The 21952-nt window shown below is 37.8% G+C and overlaps 1 protein-coding gene and 1 long non-coding RNA gene across 2 annotated transcripts in view; both read right to left on the bottom strand.

Moving 5' to 3' along the window:
• fbxl17 (F-box and leucine-rich repeat protein 17) overlaps positions 1 to 21952 on the bottom strand; it is a 255864-nt gene that overhangs the window by 8898 nt on the left and 225014 nt on the right. The window contains exon 10 of the mRNA XM_032578944.1: positions 18096 to 18238. Within this exon, the coding sequence (XP_032434835.1) occupies positions 18096 to 18238 (143 nt within the window). The remainder of the gene's footprint in view (positions 1 to 18095; positions 18239 to 21952) is intronic.
• LOC116730009 (uncharacterized) lies at positions 1906 to 8544 on the bottom strand. The gene is made up of 3 exons (XR_004341238.1): positions 8534 to 8544; positions 3625 to 3637; positions 1906 to 3264 (listed from the first exon to the last, which is right to left on the bottom strand). It is a non-coding gene; the product is annotated as an uncharacterized LOC116730009 (long non-coding RNA).

Here is a 21952-nt window from a genome sequence, read left to right as displayed (position 1 = left end):
GCTTGATAATATTTTGCTGCTAGGCGACATAGACTTAAAATGTAATTGAGAACACTAGAATAAAATCCCTGGGGTGGTGTTTCAAATACGTGGCACTTGGATAGATTTTTTTTCTCCCTTTCTTACTTTCCCCTCATTTAGTCCAGACTCAGTGACCCGGCCTATACAACCCTCCTTTCAAAACAGCTGCCAAATCTGTAGGAGAGCCATATGATAGAGCAGATCACTGCACACTGATGATTCTAATCTCTGAGAAGCATCTGGGAGAGCAGCCGCGGCTATCTGGACTCAAGCCTGTACTTATGATATTTTCCCCCATTTTAACTTCAAAGATGCTGCCCTCTGGATCTAAGCTCAGTGTAATTCATCCTGACGGGTAATGTGCTGTTGTCAGACAGTACAATAAGGCAGGAGAAAAACAAAAATATGTGCTGAATTAGTTGTTTAGCAAAAAGCATTTTTTTATGAACATGCATAGCAACAAATGAGAATGCAGTGAGAGCGCAGCTTTTGAATCAGACAGCAGAACAGAAAAACGAGACCATGATCAATTATTTCAAATTTTAGAAAGAAAAATTAATTAAAAACCCCAAAAGGGCAGAAAGTGTGAAAGATCTGAAACAAATGCTATATTAAACAATTGTTTGAATTGATTTCAGCATTTAGTCTTTAGGAAGGATTTGTCACTGTCAGCATATCTCATTTTGATTTCAACAATGTTTTCAATATATATAATATAGCTTTCAAAAAGTCTCTTTCAGATTAAGATGACATTTCAAGACTTGACATGATCTCACAGATTTTCAATCAACTTTAGTTCTATATTCTGGCTGGCCATGTTCAATGTTTTTCTTTTGTTCTGATCTCACAAACTCATTAAACTGAGGTGACACTGAAAAATAAAAGCATTTACTTAAAGATATCCATATTTATGCAATCAGGTCACTGCACCCTTTTGTTATTTTATAACAAAGGGTTTTTGCAGAATAAATGTCACATTTATGGACATAAAAGAAAGAACAAAGTTATAAATCATATTTCATGGCCTCATTTTTAAAAAATCACAGAAAAACTTGACATTCTAAAAGGGGTGTGTACACTTTTAGAGAGCAACTGTAAATAACAGCAGGCCAAAGCAGAGTGCTCCAACACTAATCCACTGATGCAAATGCACTCTAACACCATGTAAAATATACATTTACTGCAAACACCCGGCCTTCTCCCAGTGAGCAGGGCAGTAAAAACAGTCGTAAAGTTGAGTCATGCGGCAGCAGTTCAATTCCCCAGCTCAAAAGAAGGGAAGGAAGGGGCTGTAAATTGATAATCAGCAATACAAATTTAAAGATGGATGTCAAATTAGACTGTCAAGATTAGGGCATCCTCAGAGTCCACCTAACAATCAGGCTAGGAAAATAGAAGCGGAAAAAATACTACCCTGTGAAAACCCACAGTGCTTTATTGTTAGTTGAACCATTTTTTTTCAGCAAAACAGCCAAATGTCTTTTCATTTCCTTTGTGTTTTCATTAAATTCAGCCCAAGTCTGCATTATGATATTTCATTTCTTTTTTCTTTTTTACCTAGGCGATGTGGCAGCCATGGCTACTCCCGGCCCATAAAGAGAGACAAATACGCCCTTCTCCCTGTCTACTCCCATGTAAACAGTGTATCATTCAACTAGTAAATACATTTGGGGTAAATGTTTAAAAAAGGCTTGTTTAGACAGCAGAAGAATGCAGTGCATCAGGTCATAGCGTAACACAACTTAAACAAGTCTAGATTTACACAGGTCAGATTTACGGCTTTTAAAAGTGCTTAGAAAAAGACCCCCAGTTGTAAAGTTTGGCAAAGAGTAGCTGCAAAGCAGAGATAGTTCTCCTCTTTGTTGAGAGAGGAGGAGGAAAGAAATGGATAGAAAAGAAATAAAATAACAAAAAGGGAGATTTAAAGAGCACAAAAGCACAAAAGAAGTCCTAGCAATTTTATCTGAAGGATTCAAGATTTCTAAATGAATGATTGATGCTTTGGCTCTGAAGCTTAGGAAATAGACTGCTTTTCACGACAGAAAGCCTGAGCTTAGTCATTTTGATTAAGCTCAGAGAGTCCCAGAAAGCACAGCAACCCGAGCAGAAATCTGTGGTGCATGGCTCTGAATGTGCTTTTAAAAACCAGATCAGGCGCTGCTTGCGACATCTAAGGTCTGGTCCTTCTCATCCCTGCACAATGTCAGACTGGAGCAGAACTGAAAAGCAGGGTGTCACTACATACACTCACACAAAAAGAGGAATGGCGGCTCTACTGAACGGGGTCAGCAAAAGAGGTTCTGGAGGCCAGGTTTGTAAACCCCACACTCCATCATGCGTGACAAAGGTAACTAGAGGAATGTGAAAAAGGCTAAGTAGAATCTCTTTTCTATGTTGGCTTTGTTATCTCTGTAGACTGGGGTAAAAACATACCATAATTTAGGAGATCTTACATAATTTCTCTGTCGGTCTCAGAGACAGAGATTGGCAAAAAAGATTGGCAACACTATCTTGAAAAATCTTTTAGGGAAAGCTAAAATGAAAGTAACTAAACTAGGAGGTGTAGTGACATATTACACTAGCGTGTGTAGAAAGTCATCAGGTAGATACAATTCCAAGGATTATAATTCTGAAAGGATAAACAAAGTGATCTAAGCTATGTCAACGTCTGTAGGAAAGAGTTTCTGCTGCTATAATTTTTTGTCCACTATTTTATTTTCTTTCTTTTAAGAAAGTCCTTCTACCGTAGACACTTTTTGTTTAACTATGTCTTACCTGAATTTAGCCATCGACTGAGCTGTTCATCTGTGTATTGTCCATATTTTGTTCTAGAGTAAGCGCTCTTGGCCACTGCTTCTTTATTTAGGTGATTTTCTCTTGTGGACAAAACCCCTGACTGAGTTCTGGCATAAACTATGCGGACTCTTTCCGTTTCCATTTCCCATAGAAAGTACTCCTGGCAAGTGATTCTGTGATTCTGTCTCTTTCCTGGAAGCCTTGTGGGAGCTTTTGCTGTCGGTTCCCTTGTGCACTCGTGTTTCCATGGAAAGTGTTCCTGGCCAATCGTTTCTTTGTTTCACTCTTCTGGTTGAAGCCATTCACCGAACTCAGAACTCTGTACATTGTTTGACTTTCTTTTGCACAAAAGTAATTTCTGTCTCCTTTCTTTCCTCTCAAACTCCAGTCAGTCCAGTCAGTCGGATGGCGGCTCATGCTGAGTCTGGTTCTGCTAGAGGTTTTTCTCTATTAAACATAAGTGGTTCTTTTTAGTTTTTTTTTTATATGCATGCTCTGGATGAGGGATTACTAGCAAACCTGACCTAATGCAAGCCGGTATGACTTTCTAAAATAATTTGAATTCAATTTGACAAATGTAACAGTATCTGAATTTGACTGTATACAGTGATTGGATTGCAGTGAAATAAGCTATAGTAATTTGGACTGAGCTTGGAAGAAGTCATACTTTATATAATTGTACATGAACTGTATCTTTTTGTCTGAAAAAATGCTCTGCGATATCATTCTTTGTGAACCTGAGCTAAATGACTATAGTGAAATAATTTGAATTCCAAACTGGGCTTGTACAAATAGACACACAGTTACTGCTAAAAGGAAACTTTTTTTTTTTTAAAAATGTAGAATGGGCTTTTTATTTCAGGAGCAAGGGGATGATGTCATGTAACCTTAACCCAATCCCTGCAAGACCAGGACATAGAAAACACACACACACAACAACAAAAAAACACAGTTCAACCTCGTACATTTTTTTGGTTTTCTTTGGAGATGAAAATATGATGTTTTTAGATTTTTTTGTTTGTTGGTTTTTGTGCCCGACTAAAGAGCTGGTGTGTTTTGTATCTTTTATCCACACACAGCCACACAGTAAATCTTCCCTAAAACAAAATTTGCAGACAACTCAGACTCACCCTACACACACACACCCCCACGCCCACACTGTTTTAGAGGGTCTAAAGTCAAATTAGAAGAATGCCGCACAATGTTGTCATTAGAAATGATACATTGCAGACCTGTTGAGACAACAGATGTCAATAAAGACCACTTTTGGCCTCATAAGGAAATAAGCAATAGGCAGTAAGATGGGTGCACATAAATACACAGAAAGACAAACAAGAACCAAGCAGAGGAAATTCCACAGTGGCTTATTGAAGGTCAAGCCAAGGCAGAATTCCTCACAGATTGATTGAGTTTAATTATTTGCTTAAGATGATCACCTCGTTCTCCTAAATGAAGGAATAAATAAGGACATCTTGCCCTCTGCAAAAAACATGTGACACAAAATTAGTAGTGACTGTTTAAAGTGAATAAATTCTGAATGTGTTGAAATCACAAATGTAGACTTTAGCAACACTCTGTGACTTCACAGACGTCACTGATTGCACTGATTAGTCGGGATTATGGGTTAATTTTCGATATTGTAATGAGAGCAATGCAATTACTGTCAAGTTTCTCTCTATTAGAAAAAGCTCCAAAGTGGAGGAAAGCCCCATACAAGCTTCTGCAAAAGCATTAATCTTCTGAAGCATGTCCATGTACTGTGACATCACAATCCCAAGAGATGGATTTTTGGGGATTTTACATGAGAGACAACCTCAAAGTAGTTCAGAATTATGAAGTGGAATACAATACTACGAAAACTGATACATGCATTAGCATTCAACAACTTTAAGTCAAAAATTTATAGGACCAGCTCTTGCTGAAATAACAGCTGCAGGTTTTGGGGGAGGGGGTTGTTAGTTTTGTACCTCTAGGCTGACATTTTTGCCCATTCTTATTGGCTAAATAGCTCAAGCTCAGCCAGATAGGAAGGAGTGAATCTCTAAGCATGAACTTAAAAGGTATTCCCACAGGGCTGGACATTGCCATTGCTATTTAGACACATGAAGACTTTTTCTAAACCACCCTCCAAATGGATGCAACACTTTCAAATATTTACTAATAGAAAATATGAAAATGATTTATTTTCTGCCACTGCTCAATGGACAAATTTTTATGGTTTTATCACTTAAAATATAAATAAAAACCTGTTTTATATAACTCTCTGGTTAAGAGGTAAAATAGGAAAGGTTTTATTTTGTATAGTACTTCTGATAGCCACTTCATAAACAGTCCAGTCCGTAATTATATTCAGCAACATTACATACATAAGTCTTTAAAAAGTCCTGCATTTACAGCTTTTTTTCTATTTACATTTGCCTGAAAATATTAGTTTTCTGAGCTGCAACCCAAGATGTCACAAAGTTAACTTGTTTCTGGATGCCCTCCAGTTGTAACACAGTTAATCTTATTTAAAGCTCTTACATTTATTGACTGTGAATCTCCCCCAAAAAATCACAAGTTCATCAGACCAAAACATATCAGGATTGGCAAGCTGGACAATCCAGGCCAAACAGTCTGTCCATAACTGGAAGATTATATTGACCTCAGTTGTGGTTAGTAAACAGCCCCCAATTTGGGAGAGGGGAAAAAAAAGGTGGAAGATAGACAAGGAGGGCACTTAAACGGACTAATTGAATGAACATGATGTGAGGAGCATTCAAAATTCAAACAACCTTGGATGTCCTCATTTAAAGTCGGGAAACGGAGGGAAATCAGAGGCAAAAAGAGGGAAGAGGGGAATAAATAAGAGAGAAAAGAAATGCATGAGTGTACCCAAGAGTCAGGTGAGGTCAGACCTAAGTTTCTCAAAGATCCTTTTTTTTTTTTTTTTTGTTTTTGTTGAAGGGCAATTCTGAGATTCACCTCAGACGCTCAGTGAACTCTGTCAGTGTCTCACTTCTCAGCTTCACCATGTCTCCTTTACTGTCCCACGCTCCTGCCCTTTAGAAAGAGACGAAGGGATGATCAGGCAGCAGCTTGAGTTAAGACCACCAATCGATACAACTCTTCTTCTGTGTGGGATGAGTCCCCAAGATTACACTGAAAATCACAAATGGCAAATGACTCTTTCAAACTACTTTCATGACTTTGAACATCTAGGTGTGAGTACAGCGCTGGGCTCCTCTCCTACACATGATGCTGTGCATGAAGCTTTTCTTCTAACTCCCCACTGCATTAGGGCCGTGAAATTGAGGATACCCGCTGTTACCAATAACAACAACCGTCGGAGAAAGTTTCGCTGAGCTTCAGAACTCTCATTTCCTAAACGAGAGTTAAAATGCTTCCTAACTCCTCGCCATACTTCATAATTATTTTCCTCACTCCAAACCTTCAGGCCCCGAACAATTAGGCCCTGGTTTATGTCTGCAAATTGCTGTGGCATGCCTATCTGTGCACGGTCCCAGGCAGCTGGATGCACCGGTGGAATGACCGTATTGATTGGGACGTCTGCCTCTTTTAACAAGGTCTGTCTGGATGTTGTATCTGGGGGTGCAGCCGTGCTCATTCCTGCTCCCCGAACGCCACTCCACCTCATTCCAGGTAATGGGAAGCCACTTCAAAACTGCTTACACAAAACACTTTTTGGGGGCTCAATTTGTAAAACAGATATGCAGCGCTAACTCTATTGTTTCACCTGATCTAATTTTACTCTCATAACCTCACGGTTTCAGACACGTGTTAAATAATTTCTCTTATTTTCCTTTCCCAGAAGCAAACGTTTTGTTTTCCTTCCCGCTCCCCTCCCTGATCTCATTCCTGTGATATCTCTTACTTTCTCCACCAGCTGTCCCTGAAGAGGCTGGTAGCAGTCAGTGTCATTATTTTTCTAGTCGGGCTTCATGCTGAGTGTGTGAGTTTGCCTCTCACTTTCTCAGCCTGGACTGCCCCATTTGTTTTCACTCTAATGAAGTAGTGGAAAAGTAGCTGGGGAAAACGCAAACAGGGGGGAGAGGGAGGAGAAAAAGAGGGGGAAAAGAAGGGAATGCAAAAGATGAGGAGAAAGAGACAAAATGAAAGGGGAAAGGAGGTAAAGAAGATGAGGGGGTTCAACAAGCTACAAAAACGTTTAAAGAAAACATTCCACTGAGGCTGAAGAAGATAGAAATCCCCAAAGTGATACATCACTGGAGAATGAAGGCTCTAAATGTTCACCTGAGTGGCCAAAAGGGCCTATTACAGTAAACAACAACTTAACAAATAAGGTATGTGAGACACATGAAAACAGCCTAGATAAGGAGGGCAATATGTTATAGTTAAGTGTTTGGCAGAAGCTTACATGTCTTTCCAAATCAGGAAAGACTAAGGCTTGCTGCTTTTCTTTTTTTAAATGGAAAAATGTTCTGGTTAGTCAGTGTTACTGTATTTTGCTTTAGAGAGGTTGGCTTGCTAAAGTCTGATTGTCTCAGTCTCTACTCAAATCAGCAACCAAATTGTTGCTACAACATCTTGCCAAATTCTGGCAAGAATTCTGTTAATTCTTGCCAAACTACATCTTGAATTTAATATACTTCTTGTAGACTGAGGCCTTTTGAACTGGCCTCTGACATGTTTTTATCGGTGTTACTCGATTCATGCAGAGCAGCCAATTGTCCCTAGAAATGACAGAGCAGACTGTGTGGCTCATCTAAACTGTGAGGTTTCTGAGCTCCAAGTTAGATAAATGGATCAGCAGGAGCAAAACAGGAGTTTGTTGATGACTTTAATTTTTTTAACAACCCTTCAGTGTATCTTATTAGCTTTTTTTTATCATTGAACAAATCATTGTACAGCCTAATTGTGAAATACAAGAAGGATTCATCGTTGTCAAAACGTTTCAGATAAAATTCTTAAGTGTCCCATGCAGTTATAGTTACCCTCCTTTTCATCATTACAGCATAATCAACTCCCCAAGCCACTCATGGAGCACTGTTACACAATCATCCATAAATGAAAATATTACAGCTAGGAAGGAAGACATCAACATAAATTAACTGGCTGAAAAAGAAGAGCTTTAATCAGAGTGGTAACCATGAGGTCAAATGTAGCTCAGAAGCTCAGAAGATTCACAGGTCGACTGGAAAGATCTTTAGACAGGACAAATCTGGCAGAGATATATTTTAAAGGGGGAGTGTTGGGTAATATGAGCTTTATATATGAACTTTTTCTCAGTCCAAGACTCCTAAGAACGGTTGTAAACAGCATAATGGAAAGTGTTGTTGCGCAACACCCCCCCCCCCCCCTTCTGTCTCTACTCTCACACTCTCTACTTCCTCTTCTGAGAGGGGAGATGTGCTACCAGCTCTCCTTCTAACGGGTTAATTGAGTTTCCTAAATCTGCCGGGATTTACCCTGTCCAGGACTGAAGTAAACTCTGTTTAAGCTGGTTTCGAGAAACGATTCGCCTGGTTTTCTGACGGCCTACATCCAGGTGTCCCACCCTTCTTCCCCCTGTGAATTAGCCAGACTGAGCAGCCTACAGCCAACTAGTTTCACAGAGCACACCTGTTAACGGTCGCTCGTTCTCTATTTTACAACTTGCATTTGTTATTGAACCAGGTAGGTTTTAGTGACTCGGGCGAGTCCCAAGGATGACGTTTTAAATTTGGGCTACCAGCAACCTAAAAACATTTTAAACTTTTTCCTCTCCAGAATCAAACATCACAGCTATTTTACAACCATCAAAGAACTTTAAGGTGACTCATTAACTGAATGTCCACAACATCTTTTAGATTTTCTTTATGCTAAATATTTTATTAGTAAGGCATTTTTGCAAGGGTCAGTACAGCTTAATTCAGTAGCAGAAATAATCAAATAAGTAAAATCAATCATCTAGTCTGTCTTTCCCTACTGCTGATACTGAGAACTAAAAAAAAAAGGGAACCTTTGAGAGAGACGGACGGAGTTTGGCGTTTCGAACCCCAGACCTGGCTTGATGATGATGAAGATGTTGCAGCAGGAGGAAGATGTTGATCGGCGAAGGCAGGGATCTCTGTAGGTCCGATGAGCTTCCTCTCCGCATGGATGGTGAGGTCACACAGGACTTGGTGCTGGCAGGAAAAAAGGCACCAGTTCTTCTTCTTTGTCTTTGCCTTTGTCTTCATCTTTGTCTTTGGGGTCTGAACCCAGCTGATGAGAGAAGTGCGATTCGAAGCCACAGGTTGTGGGCCTGACGGGTTGGTCTCCATGAGAAGGTCAGTCTTCGGCTCTGTGGCCCCGGCTCTTCTTCAGCTGCAGAGTTCTTTGTCCATCTCTTGGCTCGAAGCTGCCCGGAGGATCCAACGAACGGTTCCTCTTTTGCACTCACCTTTTATAGGGTTTCTTTGGCTAGCACTGTTGCTGGGCTTGTTTCATTGGCTGTCTGCTTAGACAGATGATCTCATATCCATCACTGTCTTACAGACATTATGTCCTGATGTCTGTGCTAATGTCTCAGGGTTGCTCAACCTCCTATGTCCGTTGTCTTCACAACCTTTCACCTAAATAAGGCGTTGATCATCTCTGCTCTCCTGTTAGTTCCTTGCCTTTCACCTTTCACCTACTCTCTACCTCCAACATATCAGTGATGTTTAATTGCAGTTACACCTTTTACACCATTTCAAGTTCAATGTCAAAATCACATTTATATCACATTTATTTTCTTCAGCTTCTCTGATTTATCATTCATTTATAATTTTATAACCATAACTTATATCACATTTATTTTCTTCAGCTTCTCTGATTTATCATTCATTTATGATTTTATAACCATAACTTATTAATTATACTTATTATAATCCTAATGTGAGTTATTACAGATGTTCTTCTGAAAAGAAACCAAGAATAATCCATGATTCTAATTATTTGATGCCAAAGTTACAGTTACTTGTTTTTCTTGTAAGTGTTCCCACAAATGTAAGTGTAAATATTATTACAAGTAAACCAATATTAATATAAGTATTTTACTTTGAATCTTATCAAATTACCAAAATGTTTAGATTTAATTCTTTAAAACTTTCATGCTTTAAAATAAGAAATAGTCTCAGCTATATTTATAAATCTGCAGGCTGGAAACTAACTTCCTCTTTTTCCAGGAAACCTGCTTTTCCTGTTTAATGACTCTCTCTGTCTGACTATGATTTCTTATGATTAGATAGAAAAAAGTAGAATTAAAGCAAAGTTTGCTTTAGACAAAAACAACACACACAACCAGATTTATTTTATTGACACCTAAGTCTACTGCTGGGCCTAGATGTCACTTGAGTGATTCATTTTAAAGATAACTTTATTTATTATTACTGTTAAACTTAAATCTCCAGCATGGGGAAGTGGGATGAGCTCGGATTTTCTTGACAAAAGGCATTGTTATGATGATGTGCTGATTGAGCGGAGCTTATTAAAGAGACAGAGACAATTTCAAGACGTCAAATTGGAAAGTCAAATTTCTTTTCAGTTATGTTTGATATATACAGCATTTTCATAACAATGGAAGGTTGATAGCAACTGATTGTGCTATAAAATTGCACTATGTGTCTGGAATATCCATAATACCGCCCCTTTAAGAGATGTACATATAACTGCAGACAAAGGTGGCTCCAAAACATGTTGCCCCAGAGGTGCTGAATATAGAAATGTACGACCCACTTTTCTGACTTTAATTCGTGAAACATTTGGAAAAACCTTGTAATGTCAAGGATGTTTTTTTTCTTTGTTTTCCTTCTCAGCTATAAACTAACAAAATGTGTTACTGAAACCTTGTAAACTAACCTGAAATGAAACATAGTCGTGGTTTTTAGCCTTGAGAATATTTGTTCACCCATGAGCTAAATACTCTGCAACTTTGTATAATGAATATTGCACCCTAGTGAAACTATGAAAATGTTGCATCTTAAAGAAAGTCTCTAGACTCTCTCCAGTAGAATATCAATTTTATTCTCACTGAGGCAACCTGGTCATTTTTGTTCTCCCAAAACTGAATTAACAGCAAGCATAATTTCTTTCCACTTCACAGTTAAATACTTATATCATCCAACAATCTAATAAAATCCATTGGAGTTTGTGACAAAAAAGGATTGATATAAGAGTGTATTCTGTCCAGTGGTTCTAAGAATATATTTTTCATCCTACATCCATCTCTTTATTGCTCTGAGCTAAAAGAAGCACTTGGAGAAAACCTGGGATAGTTAAGAAGTCAAGCATTGAGTGGAGAAAGGTTTGTGTTGAATGGTCATGTATTTTTCCAGCTTACTGGGTGATTTACACTCTAACCTGGCACCTCCAAATAAGGAGCCACATTCGAGGTTGTATTTTTCTGCGTTTTGAGTAAGTACTGACCTCAGGCAATCAAATATATGACCCAAAGCAGACAAGAGTACTTTCTGAAAATATGTTCCCTATAATGCATGATGCTCCAACAGATTTGTGGAAGATGTAATTCACTCACAGAGTAGACCATACCTAACAGCCAGAGTCACTGGATTTACTGAGACCTGATATTACTGTATGGAGGAAAAACCATCCTTTTAACAGAAAAGGAATAAAAAATACTCTTCCTCAACGCTGCATACTTCAATAAGCCTGGCACAGTTGCAGCTTAAAGAAGACTGAATGAATTGATTTGATTTTCTTTTTGGCCCAAGCCTGGATCAATCACATTCTTTCCCCTCATCAGAATGGGGTCGTTTGGACCCAGAGGGCTGAGGGATGTAATCGTTTGAGGCAGGCGGAGTGTGCCATTTGCCCCGGCCTAAGGGTTCTGATTTCAATACTCCATTATGAGCTGCGTTAACAGCAAATAACATGAATTCCTCCCAGAGTTACACACAGACACATTGCTTTTCAGCATGTATAAACACAGCGGCACACAAAGGAGCTCCTTTAGAAAGACAAGGAGGGAAGGACGAGGAGCAAAAAAAAAAAAAAAAAAAAAACTCAACAAATGAACAAATTCTTTACTACGAACACTGTGTATGATTCATCTTTTGAAAATATAACTGAAATAGGAATGCATTCAAAAAGACGCACGGATTTTTCTCATGTATGTCCTTACGTGCGTGAATATTGCCCTGACCGCTGCATATCGCCTCCGCCAGCAGTGGACATTACATTCATGCTGGCGCGGCTTTCAACTGTATACAGTTCAGAAGCACGTTTATACAAACTGTGACGAAGGAAACGGATCGTTCACACTGCTGCACATGAGGGGAGCCAGATGGATCCTGTTAACAGTTCCTAAATGAGTTCTGCACTTTCTGAGTCTGCTGACATTCCGAGGAGGCCACCAGATTAAAATTCACAACGTTTTGACAATTTCAAATAAATTTACACACTGCAGAGACACGGAGCTGACTGGTTTGTCTGCGCCAATGTGTCAAGGTTATCACAAGACTGTTTGTTTGAGACTGACACACTGAAACGCAACACCGTCGGATTGTTTGGCAGCTTTGTAGAAGGACTTAGGGAGAGATGGAGAGACTGAGAAAATATTTATTTTTTAAAAAAGCCAAATGTAGATTAGAAAATTTACATAAATAGCTGTAGGAAAGTTTGTGACAAACATGATTTTCAGGTTATGAGGAGCCAGTTTTTCAAAGAGGCTTTTTAGCTGCTTTTTTTTTTTTTTTTGAGATTTGTGCCACATTCCTCAAGAGACACACAATGTAGAAGAAACTAAGTAAAGTCCATGTAAGGGAATAATGAACTTGGTTTGCAATATGTCCGCAACACTGTCAACAGCATCGCCTGGACATCTTGTGCACATTGAAGAGTACATAACAGTTTATTTTTGCAATGCAAACATTTACAACAGGTATGCGGAGATAAATTATTTGATCTGAAAAACACCAGCACTGACATTTAGGTGGGCTAGATGGTAGTTAGCAGATGTATAAATATTGAGATTGATCCTTAAGTGCGTACATCCCAAAGCAAGGCAAAAAGATATCCATAAGAGTCAGTCAAGGGCAAGGATGCAAGTGTTGGACAAACTTATATCCATCAAGTCGAAAGGCAGGAAATGCCTTGAAAGGCGAAAATATCTTCATCAGGAACATGTTTTTACTCGGAACCGTCTTGGAAAATGTAGCAATTACAGTTGTTGGAAAACCTTTCAGCTAAAGGGTACATGGTGTTCAGTGTTCACCTGCCTCTTTCCCCCTTATTTTCTGTTACTAAGGAAAAACAGCAGATTTCCCAAGCAATTCTTAAATCAGATCAGCTGAACCATATTAAACAATCAAGACAAATATGTCCCGGCATGATCTAATTTTGACATTAGTACATCGCTGCATGGAATGTCTTTTTTTTACTGAATAGCTAGGAGGGTTGATCCTCTTCTGGGAAAGGTTACTAGATTAAGTTTAGATTCTTACCAATCAACAACCAAGTGAACAAATGTAGAAAATGTAAGAGGATTGAGGATATCCTCCTTCAAGATGGATGGCCAGTGAAGAATGTATATATATATATATACGTATATAAATATATACAGTACAGACCAAAAGTTTGGACACACCTTTTAATTCAATGAGTTTCCTTTATTTTCATGACTATTGACATTGTAGATTCACACTGAAGGCATCAAAACTATGAATAACACATGTGGAAATATGCACTAAACAAAAAAGTGTAAAACAACTGAAAATACCCCTTATATTCTAGTTTCTTCAAAGTAGCAACCTTTTGCTGTGATTACTGCTTTGCACACACTCTACATTTTCTTGATGAGCTTCAAGAGGTAGTCACCTGAAATGGTTTTCACTTCATAGGTGAGCCCTGTCAGGTTAATAAGTGGGATTTCTTGCCTTATAAATAGTCATGAAAATAAAGAAAACCCATTGAATTAGAAAGATGTGTCCAAACTTTTGGTCTGTACTGTGTGTATATACAGTATATATAGTATATATACAGTATATATATACATATATATATATATATATAAAATACAACTGAAAACAGATGTTGAAATACCCGGTATCAAACAGCATATAATAGTTTGGAGGTTTTTTTCTCACCACCTTGACATTAAATCAGACTACCATATTTTCTGTGCCACAAAGAGAAAAAAAAACATATCTACTGTACAATGCATCTTCAGTATAAGTCGCTTTTTTTTTTTTAGAAATGAAAGGATAAAATTAGCTTTCGTCTGGGCTGCAGACGGTAATGTTGACTCCTTGGCTCATGTCCGTAAGTATGAATTAACAATTAACGGCAATTAACAGCAATCAAAGAATCAGTCAAGAAGAAGAACAAAAACATATAAATCACACCTGAATGTAAATCGGAAGACTAGTAAAACTGTAAAATAGTGAGTTTTAGATGTTGCAAAAATAAATAAATAAATACATAAATCAGTTGTTATGTAACTTTTTTTTAAAGATTATTAAAATTTGAAATTCATAAATTGGGTCAATCAGGTTAATATTATACTAATTTATTTAAAAATGTCACATAAAGAAATCAAAAACGTGCATTTATACCTTACTGGAAAAGTAAGGTATACGTTTTTTTTGTTGAGGCCAAACTTTTGCTCAGCTTTCTAAAAACTTTGGAAAACTTTTGATTGTCTTGTTCAACTGATAAATAACTTTTGAGTTAAGCTTGAGTTAAGACACATTGTTTAAAACAGCTTGACATTTGTCCAACCTCTTTTTTCCATTTTTGCAAACACAAAAGGAGAATGTTGACACAAGCATTAAAAGCACATTGCAACGACTCGATAAAACTGTACTGAATTATTTCACATTGATTAACGTTTCTTTAAAACAATTTGTGGTCTGTAAAACTTTAACTCTCAAAAATATTATACCGTGCATTGTTATATCCTGCAAGCAACATGTGGGTAGTAAATAGTTACATTCACTTAACTTAAAAAAACAACAAACAAACAAAAAAAAACTTAGGAGTAGCTTTGCTGCACTGTATTTTTTACTTTTACTTGAGTAGTATCATTAAGAAGTATAGCTACACTTCTTTGAGTACAATATTTGGCTATTCTACCCATTAGCTTCCCTGAATGTCATCTTCTATCTGTAAAGCCTGTTGTGGCATTTGGAGCTCAAGTGAATATACAGTAAACAGTAGATATTGTCACTTGAAGTATGTTGCAGTATTCATATGTATGTACATGAGTAAATAGTACTGGAGTAAAAGTATGTAATATTTGAGCAAGTTTTTTTTTCCAAAATACTTTTTTCTTGCTACTTAATACTTTTACAAAAACAAAAGTATGTTGGAGTAGTGCTATTCTTACTTGAGTCCATGTTTTGGCTACTCTAACCACCTCTGCCAGGAAGTATTGACACAACCATAAATTATACACCTGGTTCTTGAGATTTTTACTTGTATGCATAACAAAATGTTCAATACTACATTGCTAAGTAAGAAAACACGCTTTACATTATATTTGATATATTTTTATTGGAAAATAAAAGCATTTGAAAAGCTATCCTCCCTAACAGGTGATTGAATATCTTTTTCTATTTGGCCACTGCAGTTAATATTCATTGTTGTTATGCTTAATTAAGTGGCATAGCATCTAAAAAGGAAGGTGGGATGATAAATTAAACTATCTTTTTCATTTAAGATGAGGGTCATTCCTGTTTTTTATTAGCTCAACTGTATCTATCGATTGCTAGGTCAATGAGTCAGTGAGGTAGGGGTGAACTAAATGAAAGTGGAGCCTGAGTGATCACCTGCTGTGTAATGTTGTTTCACTTTACTACTTACAGATAAATATGATAGATACACATTTATGTCTGCTGTAATGTGAACTGAGTACACTGCTTCATCCCAGAGACCTCACAAATGGGGGTCACTGTCAAATCCTCATATAATATAATTTTATTACAGTCTAAATAGATAAATATGATACACCGATGCACTCGACGCACTTAACCATCTGAGAGCATTCATTTTTATCTAAGAAATCCATAGGGTCAACTTGGAGGCCACGACTTGCAGATATCCACCGATTTTATAATGAAGAAATAAAAATGATGAGTTTCCAACCTGCTGAACAGCCTTGAACATAACTCAAAATTCCTTGTGCCCCTTTTTATCACCATCTAGCTTCTCATACCAGGGGGATCTTATGATTGTGAAATCCAAAGCCAAATGTAAAAATGTTTCTAAATCTAAAAAGAAAAAAAAATCTATTTAAAGCATCCCCAGAGACATTTCTTATAGACCCTGAGGTTTTGGGCTTAGGTACAGAAACATATATGTGCAGAATAAAGTGTAAAAGTCAATCCAGCTGCTCTCTCTCCCTTCTTCTCTGCTCTTATCCCACTCATGATATCACACCTAGTCCTTTTCCAACATCTCAAAGCCCATTGTCCTGTCCCTGAAATTTAGCTGCCAAAAATATAGATCAGGTTTTGGTATCAAGGGTAATTAAGAGTCCATCCATCTGGTTGAACGTATTCTTGGCATGTAGCTGAATGCATGGTTATGGTAAAAGGGATGTACTTGTTTAGCATTTATCTAGTCCTGACCCCAAAGCGCTTCACACTACAATCAGTCATTCACCCAGTCACACACACATTCACACACGGATGGTGGTAAGCTGCTACATTGTAGACGCAGCTGCCCTGGGGCAGTCTGACAGAAGTGAGGCTGCCATGCGCTGCACTGCATTGCATCCAAGAAATCCTTTGTGATTTCACTAATGCACATATTGAATGATTGCACTAACAACTATGACCTCATATACTTTGGAGTCCTTGCTGCAACAATTGCCATCAAGAATTTGTGATAATTGAAAATGAGACTTATTTTAATTTACATTTGCTTGATGGCTTATCATACTTAACAGTGATATAAACAGTAAAAACAGAAGAGGCCGATTAAGAGACATTTTGTGTTGAAATTCAAAAAAACACATTCTGCTGTGCTTTAGCACATGCATGTCATCTGACTTTTGAGTGTATTAAATGTTAATTGCTGCAAATTTTATTTAGCCAATGACATACCTGTTCATTTCATAAATTGCCACAACTGGTAACATAGTATACAGCTAATTTTGGAATCCTTTCGAGCATTTTCTTAGCTGTTGCACAAATTTTCTGTGCAGTGGTGCGTTTTTCTCATTATTTCTCTCACATTCTCAAAACAATGTAGATGGAAACAATGTAGATGCAAAACGTGCAAATCAAGATGTTATCCATAATGCTTATGAATTTTTTATCGTCTGCTTTATTAATATAGGAGATCTCATGAGATACGGGATCTCATTTTCAAGATGGAGGGAAATAATGTAATGCAGATTACATTCTTAGTGAGTTAGTGGCAGTCAATATGTCATCGAGTAAAACTTATAGATGATTCAGAAAATACTACCAATAGTAATGATGATGAGGAGAATGATGAGGAAGAAACATAATCACACATCCATGCTGCAGGATGGCCAAGTGTGCCCTGCAGCCTCACTCTTAGTGGATACCTTTAGTTTGTATTAATATATTTTGTATATGTTAGCAGCTTTACAAAACAGTGAAAGTACTGCTAACTATAATAAGGTTTTACACAAGGATCAAGATATAGATGAATCCTCTGTGTTTTGCATTAGTTTTAAACTACATGCATTTGTCTATTAATTTTCTGGGAGGTTAGCAGCTAAAACGTTATTGCACGGTACTTTACAGAGGAAATAACTAATCCTAATTCCAATCTTTTCATATTCATAAACAACATAGATTTAGAGCTACATAATAAACATGAACTATAGAGGAAAGATGTTGAAAATACCTTGAGCATAAAGTGGCTCATGCTAACACTACTTCTACTTACAATGACAACAGCTGAAATCAACCTTGTGCACATGCACACATGGATTCACTTCTAGGTGCATTTATTGGAGGATAAAGGGGTTACTAATGTATTCAAGAAAGCAGGGCTGCACCTGATGGCAACTGTTTGTTTGGACTATAAAATGCAAATCATCACTGCAATTCCAGTCCAAGATTTTTGGTCTCTTGTGGTCTTGTTATATTCCTTGTTTTGAGAGTGTCTAAAACCTAGATATTTGAATTTCCATTTTTATCATCATTACCTTCTCTAAAAAAAAAACTTTGCTCAAGTACATGTACACAAATTTACATTCACATGACTTTCTGCCACAGTATGTGAGCACACGCCCATGCCCGCACACGCCCACACACACACACACACACTAAGCAATCATCTGCTGCAGCCACAAGTTTAGTGTTAAGCCTTGTTACCTTGTCACATCTCATGAGGCCCAGGTATCGGAGGGACTTGCTGCTTTGAGCGATCTGTGTGGCTCCTTGGTCTGTGATGTCTTTGCACCAACCAGCATCCACGGTCTCTATGGTACTGCTGTACTGGCCTATGGCTATCAAAGCTGTGGGCATGGAGGGGGAGAAACAGGGGAATTGGGAAGAGAAACAGAAAAGGTGTTAGTGTGAAAACCTTTTCTCATGCAAATGTGGAAGCAACATTGTTCCTCAGGGACTCGGAGAAATTTGAGATGAAATCAGGGCAGATCATCTGAATAGCTGTGACACGATTTTGACGTTTAGTCAACACCTTGGAAAAAATCTGCACATGCTTGCATATTGACAACTCCCCCACACACCCATGTTTGTTCAGACAGCTGCAGGAGTCATACATCAGAATGTTGGCATGAGTCGCAACACTGAAAGGCAATGACAATGACACAGTGCCAAAGCAAAGTGTGACTCGATGCCAGCGCATGATATAATTTTGCATGTTTTGTTGGGTGGTGCCAAGGGAAGAAGCAAAGTGCCAGGGTAAGGATCCAGCAAAAACAAATGTGTGTTTGTCACTGGGGGGGTTGTTAAACCAGCGAAGAGAGTGTGAAAAGACAAAGGTTGAATTTGAATACACTGATTGCAGCCATAAATGACATTGATTTCATATTAAAACCCTCTTTCTATGGAGTAGAATAATAACACAACAAAATATGTTAGAAATTTTTACAAAATATAATTAGGTGCATAAGTTTGAATTTATTGTACAGTTTCTCTAATCAATGCAGGGTCAAAACTATGCTTAAAGGCTCAAATATGTTGTACCAGTGTTTGGATAAATGTCCTGTAGTAAAGTTTTCCTGGACCACAGGGTTTTCTCGCCCTGAACCAATATTTGCCATAAAGCCGACTGGATATTTGATCGCTCTATCAGAAATTTTAGAGTTTATACACACTGGTTGATTTTTTACCGCAAACCCAAACTTCAATCCCAGCCCACTTTAGATGGAAAGAAATCGGATAGAATAGTCAACATGCCAGCAACCACCAGGCCTATCATCAATAGTGAAACGCTGGAGCACCAGTCTCGGCATATTCAACATTAACAAACCAAACGCATCATGGAGAAAACTTTGGTCTCTTAGTGTAAGACCAAAGCCAGTGGTCTCTTAGTGTAAGAGACCAAAGTTGAGCTATTTATACAACTGAAAGTATAAAGTTTTGGAGGCTCTTAGCCCCAAAATTACTGTAGAAACTGTTAACCACAGTGGTGGTCGCATGATGCTGAGGCTCTGATTCAAAGCCAGTGGTACTTATACATCACACAAAGCAGTGGGAAAATGAGGTTCGAATACTACATCCAAAATTATTAAATGCAACCTGAAATTAAATAATAAATGGTTAAAATTGTGTTTCATAAACACAATGATCCCAGAAACACATCAAAACTTTTGAGGGAAAATTGCAGATTATGCTTAAAACCTGTCAGTGTCAGAAAGCCAAGCATTTTAAATTAGCTATTAATTCTGCCAAGAAGAGACATGAAATATCCAGTCAGATTTAAGGCAAACAACTTATGAGTGGCTACAAAGACCAAGTGGTTTCTATGCAACATGCTTAAGGACATTTATTCATACATTTATAAATTTCAGCCTGTAGATAGTAATTTAGTTAATCCATCCTGAAACAAATAAATTAGTAAAGACCCAATATTAATTTGGAAATTATATTGATGCTGAGCGCATGGAGCCTTCAGAGCAAAGCTACATTTTCTTTCACAGTATGGCATTCTTCACGTGTGCTGCCATAATGTCTTAATATAGTGACAAATTAAAAATGTACAGCGAACAAAGTGAGAAAACATCTTCTGTAATCTGGCTCAGAGTCTTGATATATGAACACACAAATGCAAACAGACACACAACAATCTCTCTCATCAGTCTTTGCCGCATCAATTGCTGTGTGCATCCCCGAGACCTGTGCTCAATCAGTAAATTGACGGCTATACTTGGGGATCGATTGGCAGTTCCTGGGCTTTGTTCTTCATTCTCACAACCATTGCTAATGAGAACTCAAAAGAAGAAGGAAGGATAAGAGGTGAGGGAAAGATGAAAGCAGGAAGGTAAAGACTGAGAAAGCCTTTGACAGCCTCTTCAAATAGCTCCTTAGCCCTGATGTTGTTTCTCATTTGCAAAAATCCATTTTACTTCAACCTTTTTGTGTTTCAGGAACAAGTTTGAGACATCTCCACCTCAGTAAAGAAGAAAAAGTCTTCTCCTCACCTTCTCACTTTTATGACAAGCAGTTCCCATAGTACAGTATTAAATAACACACAGTCAGCACATCAACAATGTTACTGCACATTGAGTATGACTACCAGCCCAGTCAAAGTGTGTATAAATGTGTGTTAGAGGTGAGGGAGCCTTTTTCCCACAGGAAAAGGGAAATGTATAATCCTACGCTCTGTTCTCCAGGTCCCTGAATCCTTTTCCTGCTGTGTAAGGTAGACGCCTCCACACATACACCCCTACACACACATGCATATAGTATGTTACATGTGTAATATATAGCTTAGGCCACTTGAAGCACACCACATGTGGTTCCTTTTGTGCTCCATCATGCCATGCATAATGGTACATTATAGCTAAACAGGCAGTAAAGCTGCTTTGAAGCTACAGTATGTTTTATGTAAAAAAGGAAAATGGCAGAAGACGCTTTAGTGAGTCAGATAGCTTAAAAGAACATGAGGTGACCAAATGATAACATTGTAGAGTATGCACACACTAGATACACTTATTTGTCTATGAGCTGAACCGTATGAAAAACTGGAATAGATTAAAGTAAATAAAACTCGAATCCTGTTGCCTTCATCATTTTCAGTCACATGATCCAAACTTTGATTACCTAGGTTCAGGCCTTTCATTTTAAGCAACGATATACTGTACATATCACTGCTGTTCTGAAAAAAAGGGAGATAAAAAAAAATTGTTTTGTACTTACACAAATCAAATGTGGGTTCTTTTCAGCTTTTCCTTTACCAAACATACACTCCTGATTCCTTTAATTCACCTCCGCTTCCCACAACATGACGGGAAAGCATTCAAGGCAAAATGCACAGATCTGCTTGATGTTAAGAACGGTGTATGCATCTCCTAATAACTGTGCTGCGCTCAAGCTGTCTCCAGTGACTAACACATTTAAATCTGTTTCGTATATATTCCAGCTGGAAATCAATACAAGGAAAGAGAGACACAAATACAATACCATTAGTTTATAAAGCTGTGAAATTGATAAATCAGAGTCAAATAAAGTCTTAGCCATACAAATTTAAGTTCGCTATTGAGATTTGACTGTTCAACAATCAACCAGGATTTTTGTCCATCGCATAAACCAGATAAGCTTGCTGCTTTCTCTGTTCGATCCTCTGTTCAGTCTTCTATCAAGAGAATACACCAATTCAGCAACACTAGACTGCAAATCCAAATCACCTGCTTTTAAAAAACCTTTTGAATAGACATGATCATTTTGTTTTAGATTATCTGTGACATACTTAAATATGAGCAAAATGAGACAGACCAACACAAACACACTTAAGACTCAAAGATTTGTTCATTTGTCTTTGCAAAATGCTCAAAACTCATGGCAAAGGCAGCGTGGTGCTGTTTTACCCTAGGATACTGAGTTTCAACAATGATTGTTTTTCGTGCTACTGTTCCATAAAAGGCAGGATTTTAGGTAATTAAAGGTTATATAGTGTTACTTGATTTATTATTATTTATTGTTTCCTAAGTCATACACCTCTACAGAATTTGTATTCTTCTAAACATCTCATTCTCAGTTTTATG

The sequence above is a fragment of the Xiphophorus hellerii genome, chromosome 12 (assembly GCF_003331165.1).
Source record: "Xiphophorus hellerii strain 12219 chromosome 12, Xiphophorus_hellerii-4.1, whole genome shotgun sequence".
NCBI classification, from domain to species: Eukaryota; Metazoa; Chordata; class Actinopteri; order Cyprinodontiformes; family Poeciliidae; genus Xiphophorus; species Xiphophorus hellerii.
The sequence above is the reverse complement of the archived record's forward strand: the minus strand, read 5'-3'. Positions and strand labels throughout refer to the sequence as shown.